Source organism: Bactrocera dorsalis, chromosome 3 (assembly GCF_023373825.1).
Source record: "Bactrocera dorsalis isolate Fly_Bdor chromosome 3, ASM2337382v1, whole genome shotgun sequence".
Classification (NCBI taxonomy): domain Eukaryota; kingdom Metazoa; phylum Arthropoda; class Insecta; order Diptera; family Tephritidae; genus Bactrocera; species Bactrocera dorsalis.
The window spans coordinates 67,517,454-67,532,824 of NC_064305.1; the positions used below are offsets into that span (position 1 = coordinate 67,517,454).

Here is a 15,371-nt window from a genome sequence, read left to right on the forward strand (position 1 = left end):
TAATAATTTCTTTGTATTGTGATTTCATTAATCAATTATGTAATTTTTATTTTTTTTTTACTGTTACACTTTATACTCGTTTAAATATTGTATGCAAAGAACTAAACATAAAACATAGCACAAATAAGCCTACAATGAACTAGTACATATACATAGTATATACATATGTATACTATGTTTAAAATTAAGCTATATTCTTTGGGCTTAAAAAATAAGGAAATTTCGTTTTATAAAATCTTCGTTAAACATAATAATTTCAGTATTTTATAAATGCTATAAAATCGAATTTACAAAATATATGTATGCTTAAGGTTACTGTTAAAACATGCAATTGACTTTGAACAATATAAATATGTATACAATTAGGTAGTGCGCACAACAATTAACTGACGCTAAAAGCAAACAACCACTTTCAAGCGTTAAGACAGCAAGTATGTATAAGAAATTGCTTTGCTAAAAATTACATATCCTCCGTTTCGGACATTTCCAAGTCGGAGTCATCGAAGTCGATGATCTAAAAAAAATAAAAATTGTTTAATAATATTTTTTAAATATTTTTTTTTTTAACAATTGTTTATATACATATATAATATATTTTGTTTTAATTATTATTTCTATTTATTTCACACTTACCGCACTATCCAATGCCTTAAAATCCGAGATGCCAGTCAAGTCTTCTAAATATTTGGCCGTTTCGAACGCTTTGAATAAAAATGCATTGCCTTGCGCGCGATATTCCGCAATTATTTTCTGCGAATAGCAAAAATGTGAAATATTCATTACATAAATATATACTTACATACATGTACAAAGGTATACAAACAGTTAGTTATTTATAAAATTACTTACCTCCGAACATGCAATGCACTGGGAGAATTTCTGCGTTGCCGGCAAAATATTTTCGAAATTGCTCAGCTGCCCGCGTATCGAGTGCGGTATAACGCCGAGTAATCCCTCTGGCTCCTTGAAATTCGATTTGCCGTTAGCACAATAGTAGGCGGGTGCGTGGTCGCGCAGTGGATGCTGCAGGAGGGACACCAACAGTTCGACTGCATAGCTAGCGGCAATACACGATACACCTGGTCGTGTAACGGTACATTGCTGATCCAGTGTGCGATCCTTGAGCGACTGGAGTTAGAAAAATATTTGGAATGTTAATTCGGAATATAAATTTAATTGATATTTATTTGATATGGTTTAGAGTACAGTTATATCCACATATTTAGGAGAGAGTAAAGAAGACATTGGTTACTTTATATTGCTGTGGAGGAGCTATAGGGAAAATATGGGGACTCTCAAAAAAGGGAAAGTTCGCTCTCAATCAATCTTAGCTTTAAGCTGCAGGACCACTAGTATTGTTCATCCAAAACGAGCTGAGGAGGAAAAATTGAGACACTTTTTCTGCCATTCTTCAGCGTTTGTAAGACTGCGGTTCAAACATATCGGTAGTCTCTCCTTCGACGAATCAGAAGTCATAAAAATATCCTTTAGTTAGCTTTAAGAATTTATCAGAATTACAAAAAAGAAAAAAATAAAAAAGGTAGGGGGGTGTGATCCTCAAAATAAAACTTAAAATTTTCAAAACTATACATAAGTGGAGTTCGTTTAACATTTGATACAGGTGTAAGCGCCATGTTATTGAGTGTTATGGTCTGTTTTGTTTAACAGTTAAGCAGAATGACGTTTAATTCATATTTATACATTCGGTGAATTTTTTTTATAAAATACACGGCACTGAAAAAAATAAAAATAGAAGCTGCATTTAAGTTATACTGAAAAAAGTATACATATGTAAATGTAAATACCTACATATGTATATAAATGAATGCGCATGCATATGATTGCAATTTGTAAATGTTTAGTATGAGTGACTATTATTTGTTTGTTTTGAGTGCAAAAGTGCCCGGTGAACACAACGAAAGTGTAAAATTTTAAGACAAAACAGAGAGAAGAGCGCCGTGGCATTCATAACAAACGGTGAGCAACATAGCAATGAGTTAATAAATTGCTAAGCTGCGTGAAAAGAGCCAAAACAGACAATTGTTAAATGTGACGTAAGAAGAAACAAGTTTCAAACAAACAAAAATTGAATAAAAACATACAATTACAAAAATTTAATTAATTAAATATGTTAGCGAGCACGCACAACACGCAGGTCGCAGACAAATGCGAATATGGTATGTAGAAATGGCAAAAAATGCTTGTGGTGTATTTTTGTGTCAATAAGTGTAATAAATTCGCGTAAAATAATAATTATTTTTATAATCGGAAATGAGAGTAATAATGTTTGCATACTTAATTTCGTATGCAGTCGCTGTGGGTCAAGCGAAACTATTGCGACTCGAGAAAACATTGACTGGCGCGCTTGTGTTGACTGCAGACGCTATCGGAGGTGCTGCTACGTGGAATTTGCAAGCATGCGATTGAGCAGCAAATGCCGGTGGGAAAATATTAAAAAAAAAATAACAAAAGACGTGTGTTTAAATATCTGTTTTGTGGAAAAGTATGTGTAGTAAATAAATAAAGCTGGTAAAACAGCTGAGTATTTTTATGAGTACGGAGTGTAACAACAAGTGCAACAGTTGTGTGTGGAGCAGTGGTCGGCATGAGAGGATCTGTCACTGTGTTGGTGAGAACGAAAAAAAAAGTAGCCCAGTGAGAAATTGGAATTAAAATTAAGCAATTTTAATTATTAATTAATAGTATAATGAAAATTAACAAATTGTCTTTTGAGGATATATTCCCTGTTATCTTTAAAAGACTTGGAACATAAAAGGCATTGCATGGCATCAAAGGCATTTAGAACCATAAAATATTTCTCGCAGGGCATATTTCGTTTTGCGTTATAGTCTTGCGTGACGTTAATTCGTTGATGGCTCGACAACGACTGAACGATAGAGCGTAAGCGTACGTGTGAAGTTAGTTTGCAAAATTTTGCTATGAAATGCCGACCACTGGTGTGAAGCTTGATTGAAGCAGATTTATAAACAGATACTAAGGTGTGAGAGCAAAAAACAGGAATAAATTAAATAAAGAGCAACAAAGAATAGAAAAATTAAGAATTAAACTAAGTTAAAAGCTCAACAACAAAACAAAAAATAAAATATAATCGAAAATACAACAATTAATACCAAAAAAATTTCCCGCAGCACTAAAATATACCAGCAACTGTTTATTTAATGATTAGATAAAAGTCAAAACAACAACAAATATACTAAGTCAAAGCACAAAAGTTACACATACGCCTAGTGGCGACTACACATACTGCAATAGCAGTAAATGAAACATTATCAACGTTAAAGCAGATACTTAAACACATACGTGCAAAGTACATATGTATGTTTGTAAATATGTACTTATTAAAACTTTAAAATATCTAGGCAATACGCTGAAAAGATTCGCGGTTTTTACCTTTCGCAGTTGATTTTTGCCTATTGCGAAGTGCGGCCGAAACCGTTTTTTTTGTTGTGAGAACGTGCGGGTTTATAATAAAATCAATATAAATTATTTAAAAAAAATAAAGAAATTAAAATAAGCAAAAATGTTAACAGAATTCGCGGGCAATTTGGCACATCACCTGGAATTCGGTCATGCCTTGGAGATTGTGGCGAAGACCATAGACAGCGCCTCAAGGTAAACGGCGAGTGTGCTTGCTCCAGTTCAACATATGTGCATATGTATGTGTGTATGTATGCATAAACAAACGACCATTTTAATTAGCTGACACGCATAAATTTTGGCAATACATGTATTATATTTTCTCACGCGAATATAATTTCATGCGTTTCATTTGTAATTACAATCAATGTTTTAATTAGAGGTGCTTTCAAAAATTCGTATCGTTATCAACTATCAGTGATGAGCAATACGCTAAGTGACGTGTTAGACAAATACATGCAAACATCTGTGAGCGTTTAACAAAAGTAATGATAGTGTAATCTACTTTCGTAATAATGAATAATCAACACTGATTATATACACATTTATGAATTTATTGACCGCAAATATTTGAATTTAACTATTAATAAATTTTTAGACGGTGTGAGTAATGTTTGGGTTATTATTTACACATTTTTTACTCGCAACTCAAGTAAAAGCCTTATTAATATAGAAGTTATAAAAACATGAAAACACAGCTTTTTGGTTAAAAAAGGTCGTGCGCAAAATTTCAGTTCGATATCTAAAAGCTTAGAGACTATTTTGCGTATATACAGAAGGATAGACAGACGGACACGTCTCCGACGTTTCTTTCTGAGTGATTCGAACTTCGTGATAAACTCAGTATACCTTTTTCAGGGTATAATAGTAAAAAATATATTTAATTAATGTAATAATTTGCATACAACTTAGAGTATTTTTAAAACTTCTTTTGGAACACTTAACTGTTGTCCATAAAATTGAGTTTGAGCAATGAAATATAGTTGTTGTTAATGTTAAAAATATAAAATGTATTTTTAGAATGCTGAAAAAATTTTTTATTTCAATTTGGACGAAAACTTTCAAATAAGTTACTACAAATGTAATAAAGCTATTTCTTGCCAGACAATGTTAGGAGACTAACGGCTCTCTCTCTCTCTCTTTTATTTTTATTTTTTTTTGTGGAAGAAAAAACAATTCTCTCAATACTCGGATAGTTAATAAATTAATTCTAACAAAGTAAAATCCCAACCCCTTCAGACAACCCAGCTAATTATACAAATATCAATCTTTAGTTAGGCATTACAACAACACCAAACAATAGAGCTCAATATTACTGACAACAGCTAATAAGCTACTCAGATGATTATACCTCAACGTTTTCCACATTGTTGTAACAGCATTGAGTCGGGTTTTCATTTGAACTTCATTATATAAGTTACAAATAGAGAATAACTAATTAAAATCTGAAGGAAATCAGGGGCTAAAAAATATTGTTATCTCTTAATTAACCAAAATTAGTTAATTGGTGGTTGTTGTAATTGTAATTAGTAACAATCAACGGTATAAACTTAATTTGTAGTATACATTTGGGCGCATGAATAAAAAATAGGTGACGGGAAGATGGATTCCAACAAATATTAGCAGTTTACGCAAATAGCTTGGGCAATGCTTTGTGAACTACTAAATTTAACCGTTAGAAAAATGAAAAAAGGCGTTTGTTTGTATACATACATACATGTAAGTAAATAAATCGTGCAATTTTTGACTAATTAACATAATTAATTCGCTTCAAGATTTCAAATCAGTTTGTCGACGGCCAAATCGGTGATAGATCCGAATGCCGACATCGGTTTGCGCTTCGCTTGCTACTTTCGCAAGGATATAATTGTGCGTAATGCACGTATCGGTGGCGTATGGGGTCCGGAGGAGATACATGACATTGAAGGTCATTCATTGCAGAATCCCATTGAGTCGGGAGAGTTTTTCGTAATTTACATACTCGCTTGTGAGGAGAAATTTCACATAGCGATCAACAATCGACCCTTTTGCACATTCAGATATCGCATGCCACTCCAATCGCTGCGCAGCATCGAAATAAGCGAGCAAATACAGGTGATTAAGCAGGTGGATCATCGCGCTGTCTTCCCCTATCCCTGGCCAGCAATACAATCGTCTGATTTTGGCAAAGCTTTCAGCAATGATTCGCCGATAATGTTCAGCCCCGGGCATTTGATTGTGATAACCGCGCGTTGTTTCGATAATAAGAAGGGACAATTTATAATTAAGTTTTTGGATAGCGACACGAAACGTGAGGAGCTGCATTTCAGTGTGCGTTTCGATCAGAAAGCTGTGGTGCGCAATTCAATGAATAAGGCCTTTGAGTGAGTCTACTAAATTTTATAAAAAGTTAAAACTTTCTTTTAAATTTACACATTGTGTCTACGCAGATTTGGACAGGAGGAGCGCCATGGCGGTTTTCCATTTGTCTTTAATCAGCAATTCAAGCTTGCCATCGCCTTTACGGAGCGCGAATTCCTCACCGCCGTGGACGGCTATAACTTCTGCAGCTATGCCTATCGCACAACAAATGTATTTCAAAATCTTGTCGGCTTTAAGGTGACATGCATAAATGGCTTACATATGCATGTGACGGGTGTGGACCACTTGCAAATGGGTGACCCCTCTTGCACGGGTTTCGAAAAGTATTCAAAGCACGACTACGAATGTGCTTAGTACCAACCTTTCCGTAAACCAAATTTTCTTGTCTCACACATTGAATATAAGTATAAATATTTTTTGTACAAAACTATAAGTTATGCCTAGTATTTCAAATACGAAATAAAATCGCCTACGAATAATACATATTTTCAATACTTGTACTCACATTTCCTGGCGCTGTGACGTCGTTGCAGAAGTAACAACCCAAATTGCCACCACCGATACACTTCAGATCACCCACATCTATTGGTTGCGCAGCATCGCCAGCTGCTGCGTTGTTTGGCGAACCGGCGCCATGACGCATCACCAAGTAGCTGTCAAAGCCTAACGCGGCATTGATAACTATCTGTGAAAAAAATATATAAAGGTAATAAAAATAACTATCATCAACAACTAAGCAATTGCAACGTATCACTCTACACGCACCTTTTGAAAAGTATTGCCCAGCAGTGTGGGCAGCCAACGGCTCTCGCGTGAATCAGTCAACAAGAAAATGGCATCATGCTCTTCTACTAAACTTTTGATAGTGTTCAAATCCTCATTGGTTTGTTGCTCCATTGATGCGCCTATGGTGTGACCCGGCATAGGTATTTGCATGACATGGCCCGTAGAGACCTAAAAAGTGAAATATATAGTTTTACAACTATAAATCACCACTACATAGCTACTAAATTTACGCACAGCAGTTGGATTGATTTCCTTCACACGCTTGGCCGCCGTAACCGCCTTCATTGCATTGCCAGCAATGGCATCTGCATGCGTGTAGAGCGTTTGCCGCAATGGATTTGAATAGCTGACACGACCATTATCTAGAAATGTTAAATGCTTAAAGCCCCAAGCGAGTAAATTGCGCGCCACATTGCAACCGAGTGTGCCGGCGCCAAACAGTAAACATTTCGTATTCGCAATTGTGTCTAAATTCAAATCCGGCACTAAACGCCATTTCATCAGTTTCAAATTCAAGTTTATGGCACTTTCGACTAGACTGGAAATTATAAAAAAGAAATATATTTACATATTTTAAAATTTTGCGGTGTTGCCACATGCCAAACTTACATTTTAGGATCCATGCTGTCCCGCATCGACACCATACGTGGACCCATTTTATTATTGCGGTTAGGTTCCCAACCAACGAATGGCGTGCTTTCATCAAATCTCACCGGCTCGGTTTGTAGCACCGTCCAAACAAGGCTTTTGTCACATTTATTTTTACTATCGTAGCGCAAACCCAAAAATTTCACCGTTTTACCAACTAGATCGGGACTGTATATGTAATAAAATAAAAATTAAAACTATTAATGAGAATCGGGTTTAAATTTAACTAACCATTTGTAAAAAATATAGGCCGCATATACACGCATCAGCCATGAGGGATGCTCGTATTCACTGGGGTCGGCGAAACCGAAATAAAGTTCATCACTTTGCTCTGCTATTGCCGTACTAGTTGCAAGTAAATCTTTCAGTGTATAAATAGTATCCTTTTCGTTGCTTTTGACTATAAAAAAATTTGGCTTTTGTGTTTGACTTTTAAGCAAACTTTCTAAATGCTGTAATTCTGGAATGTCTGACAACGACTGTGGCGAGGAACCATTTTCAACTTTTAGTGTTGGTGTTAGTGGGCAAGGAAATGCAAACCAGTAGTAGTAATTGTAAGTAGTTAAATCCTGAAATGGTATTAATGGTACGGTTTAACAAAAAAATTAGTTAAAATAATATCATATATTCTTATAAAATATATTATTACTTCAAAACATAAAGAAGAACGAGAAAAAAGTTATAATACCGGACAGATGTCATTGTTAAATCGAGTTAGTTTGTCAGTCTGATCATTTATAAATATAATTTTTATATTGGCCCTCGACGTTTTCTTTTCGGTGTTACAAATATCATTTTGCCACTTAATATTAAATTTTTTCAGGGTGTAAATATAATCTAGTTCATCTCTACATACATATGTAACCGAATACAACGGTTGCAGATATCCACCCCGAATATTCAAAAACAAGTGACGTCATATTTAATCAAATTTATATTACCGCAAAGGAAAGAACAAAGAATCGCGCAAGTAATTTGGGGTCATCCAGTACACGGTCAGTTCGAAAATCATCCACCAATTTACGTCCCTCTAACCGCAACAACTCATTTTTATCACAAGCTTTGAAGTCTTCAATTGTATTTTTGTTGTACAGCGTACCGACGGCAGGGTAATATAGTCTTGGCGCCATAAAGTCGCTGGAATTTTCCAAGTGTTTTATTTACATTAGTAATTAGCGCACAGCTATCTTAGATTATTATTTGTTTGGCTCATCTCATATATGAACTTACCCGTTGAAAGCAGCATAATCTGTTTCCAGCAGACATGCCTTTGCGTTGAAATTAGTGTAGTAAGCAAAAATGGGCTTTGGCGCATCCGATAGTCGATCATGGTTCAATTTAATATCAGATAATTTGTGCCAAAATGTTGGATTCACAAAGGATTGCAGTGGTGCGTATTGTAGGACGGTTGGGTCTGACATCGTGCACTAATTTTAGTTAACTGTCACTTTTAGATAACACTTAATTGATAAACTTTCCGTACTGCTGATAAACCAGCCGTCGTCGTCGTTGGTTTTATCTCAAATATACATCTAGCTGGAGCAGCTCTCTAAAAATATTGTTCTTTGTGTCTACTCACGCAAGCGTATTTTACGTATTGTTTATTTCACTTCGTACTGCTGGTGTTTTCGTGTACACAATGCCAAATCTAGACGCTGAGCTACTAAAATCAATATTATATAGATAAAAGCAAAAGAAATATGTATTGTAATCAATGTTTCGCAAATAAAAACACAAACATTTGCAAGACATAAAAAAAACTTAAATCGTCAGCTGATGGAAACAATGACAATCGTGCTGCCACCTAAACTGAATTTCACGTTTTAACCCAAAAATTACACTTTGAGTGCACAATGACCGAAGTAAATGAAAAGTAAGCATTAAATTGCACACAAATGTTTTTTTTTATTGTTATTAGAATAATTTTAAATATCGCATTATTAATTTGACTGTACTTGACAGATGTTTATTCGAAAATGGTGAAAATAGAAAATATTTGTTATTGTTGTCGTTAATGGCGTCTAAATAATTTTGAAAAACGCTGTCGCACAAGCAGGCCTTGGTTGGGTAAAAATTGTGTCATTCCGGTCGCGTCAAATTTACAGTCCTTGGAACAAAATTCTATTGAGGTGTCAGTCCTTTACTTCTTATAAATGCAACTGAAATATTATTTCTTTTTAAAACTTTATCTAATGTCTTATATTGATTCCAATTAATTAAAATAGTTTTATGATTACATTTATAGAAAAGGTATTATAATTTATTTTATAATCAATACAGTTACATATACTCTTATATTACAATTAATAAAATCAATACGCAGAATAAACTACTTAAAAACTCAATGAAATATAAAATATTAAAAAGCAGTCTCTTACAACCGTTTGCATGAAAATCACACAATTCTCTTTTAATACCCCACTTTTATCGACTACAATACAAATTTGTTTTTTATCACCACATCTTTGCCATCAAATGTGATTTCATCCACGAACTGTTTTCTATTCACACGGCACTGTACGCCACAACGCGTTGAGCCACAATTTTTGCACTCAAACCAACAACCTGGACACTTCTCATCCAAGCAGTCACAGATATCCATGCCATTATGACGCATTTGACCATACTCATCGTAAACAGTAGAACGTGAATTAGTAAGCTTTCGTTTCAGTTTGCGTTTTTCACGATTTGATTTTTCAGGATCAAAATCCTCTAGGAACTTCAAATCTTCCGAGCGCTCGCGTAGCCGCCGATCTGACTGTTGTTTGCGTGGTCGTTCACGCAAAGACATACGCAGTGCACCGACACCCTCAGTTAGCTCGCTATCAGCATCCATAATATTTTGTAGTTTTACTATTTTCTCTTAAAAGATTTTTAGAATAATTAACTTGAAGAAATAATAATTTTTTCAGCGCTAGCGTTGTAAATTATAATTTTTTGACAGCCGGATTATTGATCAGCTGCTCGTTTGTTTGTAGTTGCCAGACCAACACTAATACTTAAACTTTTTATTTGAGGAATTTAAGTGCAATAAATGCTGAGTGAGAAAATGAAGCAGTGTTTTAAATATGAGATTGTTTTCTATAAATTAAGTGTTGCCACATTTTATAGGGAGTTTTTAGAAAGCGATATATTAAACAAAATAATTATTATTAAAATAAATATGGAAAATATATTTGAACTAAATTCTTATGGCAATTTACTTCTTTCCACCAAAAATGCTTCTGACTCCGAAAATCTTTTATATATTTGTATACAAATATATGTATATAATATTTATATATATGTATATAAATATTTGTAGATACATATATACATTTTTACTTCATTGTCACATATTTTTATACATTAGCTTTTACTTTCGGTTAACAACGAGTATTTTTTGGCAATTAGTCTAAACCAATCCAGTCTTAGTTTTGGCATGAGCCAACTTACCACTTTCTATTTATTGTTGGAATTTGTTCATCGTCTTCAATGTTGGTTTCTTTTAATGAATGTATGTACCATATTTATTGCTTTCCAATTATGTACTTAAATGTATGTGGAAATAAATTTATTATGCGCACCTATATTTATAGTGTTTTGTATGTGTGCAGTGAGTTAATGGCTAACGCCAATTTAACGGCTAAGGTGAATATAAAAATTCCAACACGTTCACTCACATTATGAAAGCAATGCATAGTTTTAATACAACAAGCGTTGCCTCAATAATGTCATAACTCAAATATAGAAAACAAGTTTTTTTTTAGAAATTTTTATTCCATACATATTTATATTCGGAAATAATTTTTCATTTTTAAATATATGAACATATTATTTTGCCTCAGCTTAATTTATTTCCAACAACTCAAAACTGTCATACATATCCATTTATTTGAAACAGGGCTTTAATTAAGAAACTCATTGCCGACTTTGCGGTTTTTAACTTGAAATTATAACGCTTACATACAGATATACATTTGTGTATTGAAGAAAATTTGATGGCAAGCACTTTAGTATTATTTCGAGTATATTTCGACAGTGTTTTCATAAATCTGATTCAGAGATATTTTCCCCATTTCTAGACCTCTTTAAATTCTTCTCTTTCCGCTTTACTTGTGGCGTTATTTTTTTAGGCGTCATGGTTTCAAAATTGTTGTTGATGCTTTTCGGAATTTTTTATATATCCGTATCATAAGTATTCAAAGTTTATAAAGAGTATTTCTAGATTCTTTGTAGAATAAAATTATGTTGCCGCCATTATTTCCCCATACTTGTATTATTGTATATGTAAGCGTGAGATGTTTTCTAATCCCAAAATGTTTACTCGGAAACAAATGATCTGATGACTACCAAATTGCTTTTGCTTTTATGTAGTCCTCCATGTAAGGATCCGAAATCGAATTTTCTCAGAATAAACTGAACAAAACATTGGCTTTAACAATTGCGCCGTTAGTTCTGCTTTCTTCAGGCTGGATAAATAAACGAAGCAAGTGGGTCTGGTACTGAACGAGTGCAAGATGAAATATCTCCTGTCATTAAATGAACAGTCGTCGCACTAGCGAGTTGGCTCCCATGTCACTGTTGACAGTTATAACTTCGAAGTAGAAGATAATATCGTCTATCTTGGAACAAACATTAACACCAAAAACAACGTCAGCCAACAGCGAAAGCCAACGCAGAATAACTCCTGCCAACATGTGCTCTTTCGGACCGAGTATTCAGTTTTGAAGTAAAGTCCTCTCTCGACGAACAAATCCAAATTCTAAAAGTCACTCATTATTCCCATTCTGATACATGGCGCAGAGGCATGGACGAAGACAAAGGTTCTGCGGAAGGATTATGGTTCTTACCGCAGAGGATGGAACGATGAGCCGTACAAGATATACGACGACATTGCCATACTTAGTTCAGCGAATTGTCTCTTAACACGGCAACGCTGATTAGGTCATGTCGTCCAAAAGAACGAAAGCACTCCAGCTCTGGATGTACTCGACGCAGTAACCGCCGGGGAAGCAGAGGAAGAGGAAGGCCCCCTCTTCTTTAGAAAGACTAGCTGGGGAAGGAACCGGTTCTTCTAGGAATCTCCAATTGGTACCAAACAGCGGAAAGGAAGAACGACTGGCGCGCTGTTGTAAACTCGGCTATAACCGCGAAAGTCGTGTCTACTCAAATAAAGAAGAAGAATTATAAAATTATATGAAAATTTTTAGAAATCTTGTATACATATACTATTATATATATGTATAAATTTTAAAGGCATCAGATTTGCTGTAAAAACGAATGTCTTTATTAAACCAAGACCAAAAAACCTTGTACAATTTCCGGGTAAAATTCCATTTGAAATTCATTCAAATTAAAAAATAATTAATTCATTTGCAACCTGTTTAAGATAACTTATAATGAAGAACCTACTTTGTTTTCTGTAGCCAAAGCTAATATTAGAAGTGAGAAATAAGATAAGGCTTCACTCATGAATTGTTGTTTTATAATAGTTTCGAAATTTCATAGAAAAATACCATCTCCAAAATATTCGACTCTACGTAAGAGGAACGGAACTGGATTTTATCTGGTGAAGGACTTTCAACGCGGCTGCTCCTGTGTAGACGGGTTTAAATTTCGTGCGAAATGTAAAAGTGTTTGGCCGTCACATTTTTATGGTTCTCTAGGAAAAAACGGTAATAGTGGGAATTAGTAGTGCTCACCCGAAAACGCTATAAAATAGACATTCATGATCAGTATGATGAGCTGAGTAGATTTAGCCTTGGCTGATTGTCCTTTTCTCCCCAAGAAGTTGCTCATTTGTCGGAACGGCTAATATTGGATCACTATAGCATATAGCCGCTGTACAAACTGAACGATTGAAATCAACTTCTTCTAAGAAAACTTTCTACTAATTATACTCAGCAGCCTAAATAAAATTAGCTTAATGTAAATCTGTGTTATTTTACATATGTAGGTATGCCTCCGTACTGACGCTCGAAGTAGATCCTTATATTATTTAGCACAGCATTGTTTTTTTTTTTTTTTGATTTTTGCATTTTTTTCACTGGAAGTTGAATGTGCTTCGATTGCATGTACATATTTTTACAATTATAATTAAATATGTTTACCGTTATTATTTATATTCAAATAATATGCAAATATTTTTACCGTTATTTTGTGTATTAAAATATTATCTAAATATTTTTACTGTTATTTTGTACTTTAAAATATATTTTTTACCGTTATTTTGTATATTTTGTTCATATAATGTTGCTTGCACCGTTGAAATAATTGACTAGATGAGGCATAGCCGCTTTCATAGAGAATGGCCCACGAAGCCTAACTTCAGCTATGCCGACATCTTGCCAACTGATCAACAGATTTTTGATGAACAAATTTTTGGTAGGACGTTGTGAATTAGCTTGATTTTTTTATGAAATAATTTTTTATGAACATTTTTTTTATAATTTAAATATATACATATTTTTTAAATTTGATTATATGTATATATGTTTCAATTTAAATATTTTTTTAAACTCAAATAGTTTTTTATTCAACTTTTTTTCAGTTTCAATATTTTTTATTTAAATATATATTTTTTAATTTAAATATATTTTTATTTAAATATTTTTTAATACATATTTTTTTTATTTAATTTTTTTTTTTAAATTTAAACAGTTTTTATTTCATTTTTTTGCTGTACATCGAGGCTTTTACTATTTAAATATATTTTGTTATATTTGAATTCAATTATTATTATTTTTAAATACAATCCTTTTTTAAATTGCTTTTTTATTTTAATATATTTTAACAAAAATATGTTTTTAATCAGCAATATTTTTATTTTTATTTTAATTTTTAATTTAAATCTTAGCAATATAAATCTGTTTATATTATATAATATTGGAAATACTTTTTTATTAAAAAAAATTACAAAATTAAATTTTCAGTTTTTTAATTGGACATTTTATTTTTATTTATATCATCAATTTTTTCTAATAATTTTTGAATTTAATTTTTGTCCAACTTAATTTTTTACATTTTACTTTTACCGAAATATTTTTTTTACTTTTTTTATTTAAAAATTTTTTTATAAAAATATATTTTTATTTAAAATATGATTTTATTTTTTCAATTTATGCCATTAAATTTTTGTTAATAATTTTTGAATTTAAGATATTTTTAATTTCAAAATATTTACAATTATTTAATTATTATTTTTTATTTGAATCTGGTTTTTATTAACTTTTTATTTTATTATATATATAAATTTAATGAAAGTTTCAATTAAAAACAAAAAAATTAAATAAATTAACTAAATAAATTATTTAATTTTTTTGTTTTTAATTGAAACTTTTTTAAATTTATATATATATATATATATATTATTTTGTTTAAAATGTCAATGTTTTTGTGTTTTTAAATAATTTTTCTAGCTTTTGATATTTTTGAATTTTATATTTGTTTTTTATGAAATTTTTAAAAATATTTTTTAGCATAATTTTTTAAACAATATTTTTGTAATGTTTAAAATATTTTTTGTAACTTTTGATAGATTTATGATTTTTGGTATATTTTATAATTTCTGATATTTTATTTTAATAATTTTTTTTATTAGTTTTGAGGTGTTTTATAACTAATGATCTTTTTTACATATTTTTATAATTTTGGATGTTTTTTTTTTTTAAATTAATGATTCTATTATTATTTTATGCAATTTTTTTTATAATTTTTGGTGTCTTTTTTTAAATTAATGAATATTTTGTATTATTATTTTATGCAATTTTTTTTATAATTTTTAGTAAAATTTATAATTATTGATATTTTATTTTATAATTTTTTTTTTCATTTTGGATGTTTTTTGTAAATAATGATTTTTTTTTAATATTTTTTTCTTATTTAATTTTTTTGTATTATTAAATATATTTTATAAGTTTTGATATTTTTTTTTACTTTTACATTTTTTTAATTATTTTTGCTGTTTTTTATAATTTATGATTTTTTATATTTTTTGTTTAATTTTTATTTTATCTAAAAGGAGCAAAAATATTGAGCTCGTTACGCACAGCTAATCTCCAGTATAAATCCGTCAGTCGTGGTGACCGATTGGCAACTGATTTGTTAGACCCTGCACGACCTCAGCACCACACCTTCTCACCGGCTCAAGAAATTCA

General features: G+C 31.9%; 3 protein-coding genes across 3 annotated transcripts; 1 reads left to right on the forward strand and 2 right to left on the reverse strand.

Annotated features, from left to right (window-relative positions):
* Positions 1 to 6: 6 nt before the first annotated feature.
* On the reverse strand, positions 7 to 9,057 carry LOC105228940 (ubiquitin-like modifier-activating enzyme ATG7). Its single transcript, XM_011208962.4, has 10 exons — positions 8,464 to 9,057; positions 8,175 to 8,370; positions 7,465 to 7,802; positions 7,195 to 7,401; positions 6,820 to 7,123; positions 6,565 to 6,753; positions 6,305 to 6,484; positions 850 to 1,128; positions 634 to 750; positions 7 to 514 (listed from the first exon to the last, which is right to left on the reverse strand). The coding sequence occupies exons 1-10, from the start codon at positions 8,652 to 8,654 to the stop codon at positions 461 to 463; spliced, it is 2,055 nt and encodes a 684-aa protein (XP_011207264.2). The 5' UTR covers positions 8,655 to 9,057; the 3' UTR covers positions 7 to 460.
* On the forward strand, positions 1,986 to 6,282 carry LOC109579748 (32 kDa beta-galactoside-binding lectin). Its single transcript, XM_049451816.1, has 4 exons — positions 1,986 to 2,440; positions 3,381 to 3,633; positions 5,214 to 5,801; positions 5,868 to 6,282. Exons 2-4 carry the CDS (start codon positions 3,542 to 3,544, stop codon positions 6,151 to 6,153), a joined length of 966 nt encoding a protein of 321 aa, XP_049307773.1. The 5' UTR covers positions 1,986 to 2,440; positions 3,381 to 3,541; the 3' UTR covers positions 6,154 to 6,282.
* A 409-nt stretch (positions 9,058 to 9,466) lies between the features above and the next one.
* Positions 9,467 to 10,197, reverse strand: LOC105228939 (ARL14 effector protein). The gene has a single exon (XM_011208961.4). The coding sequence runs from the start codon at positions 10,067 to 10,069 to the stop codon at positions 9,665 to 9,667; it is 405 nt and encodes a 134-aa protein (XP_011207263.1). The 5' UTR covers positions 10,070 to 10,197; the 3' UTR covers positions 9,467 to 9,664.
* Positions 10,198 to 15,371: the final 5,174 nt, after the last annotated feature.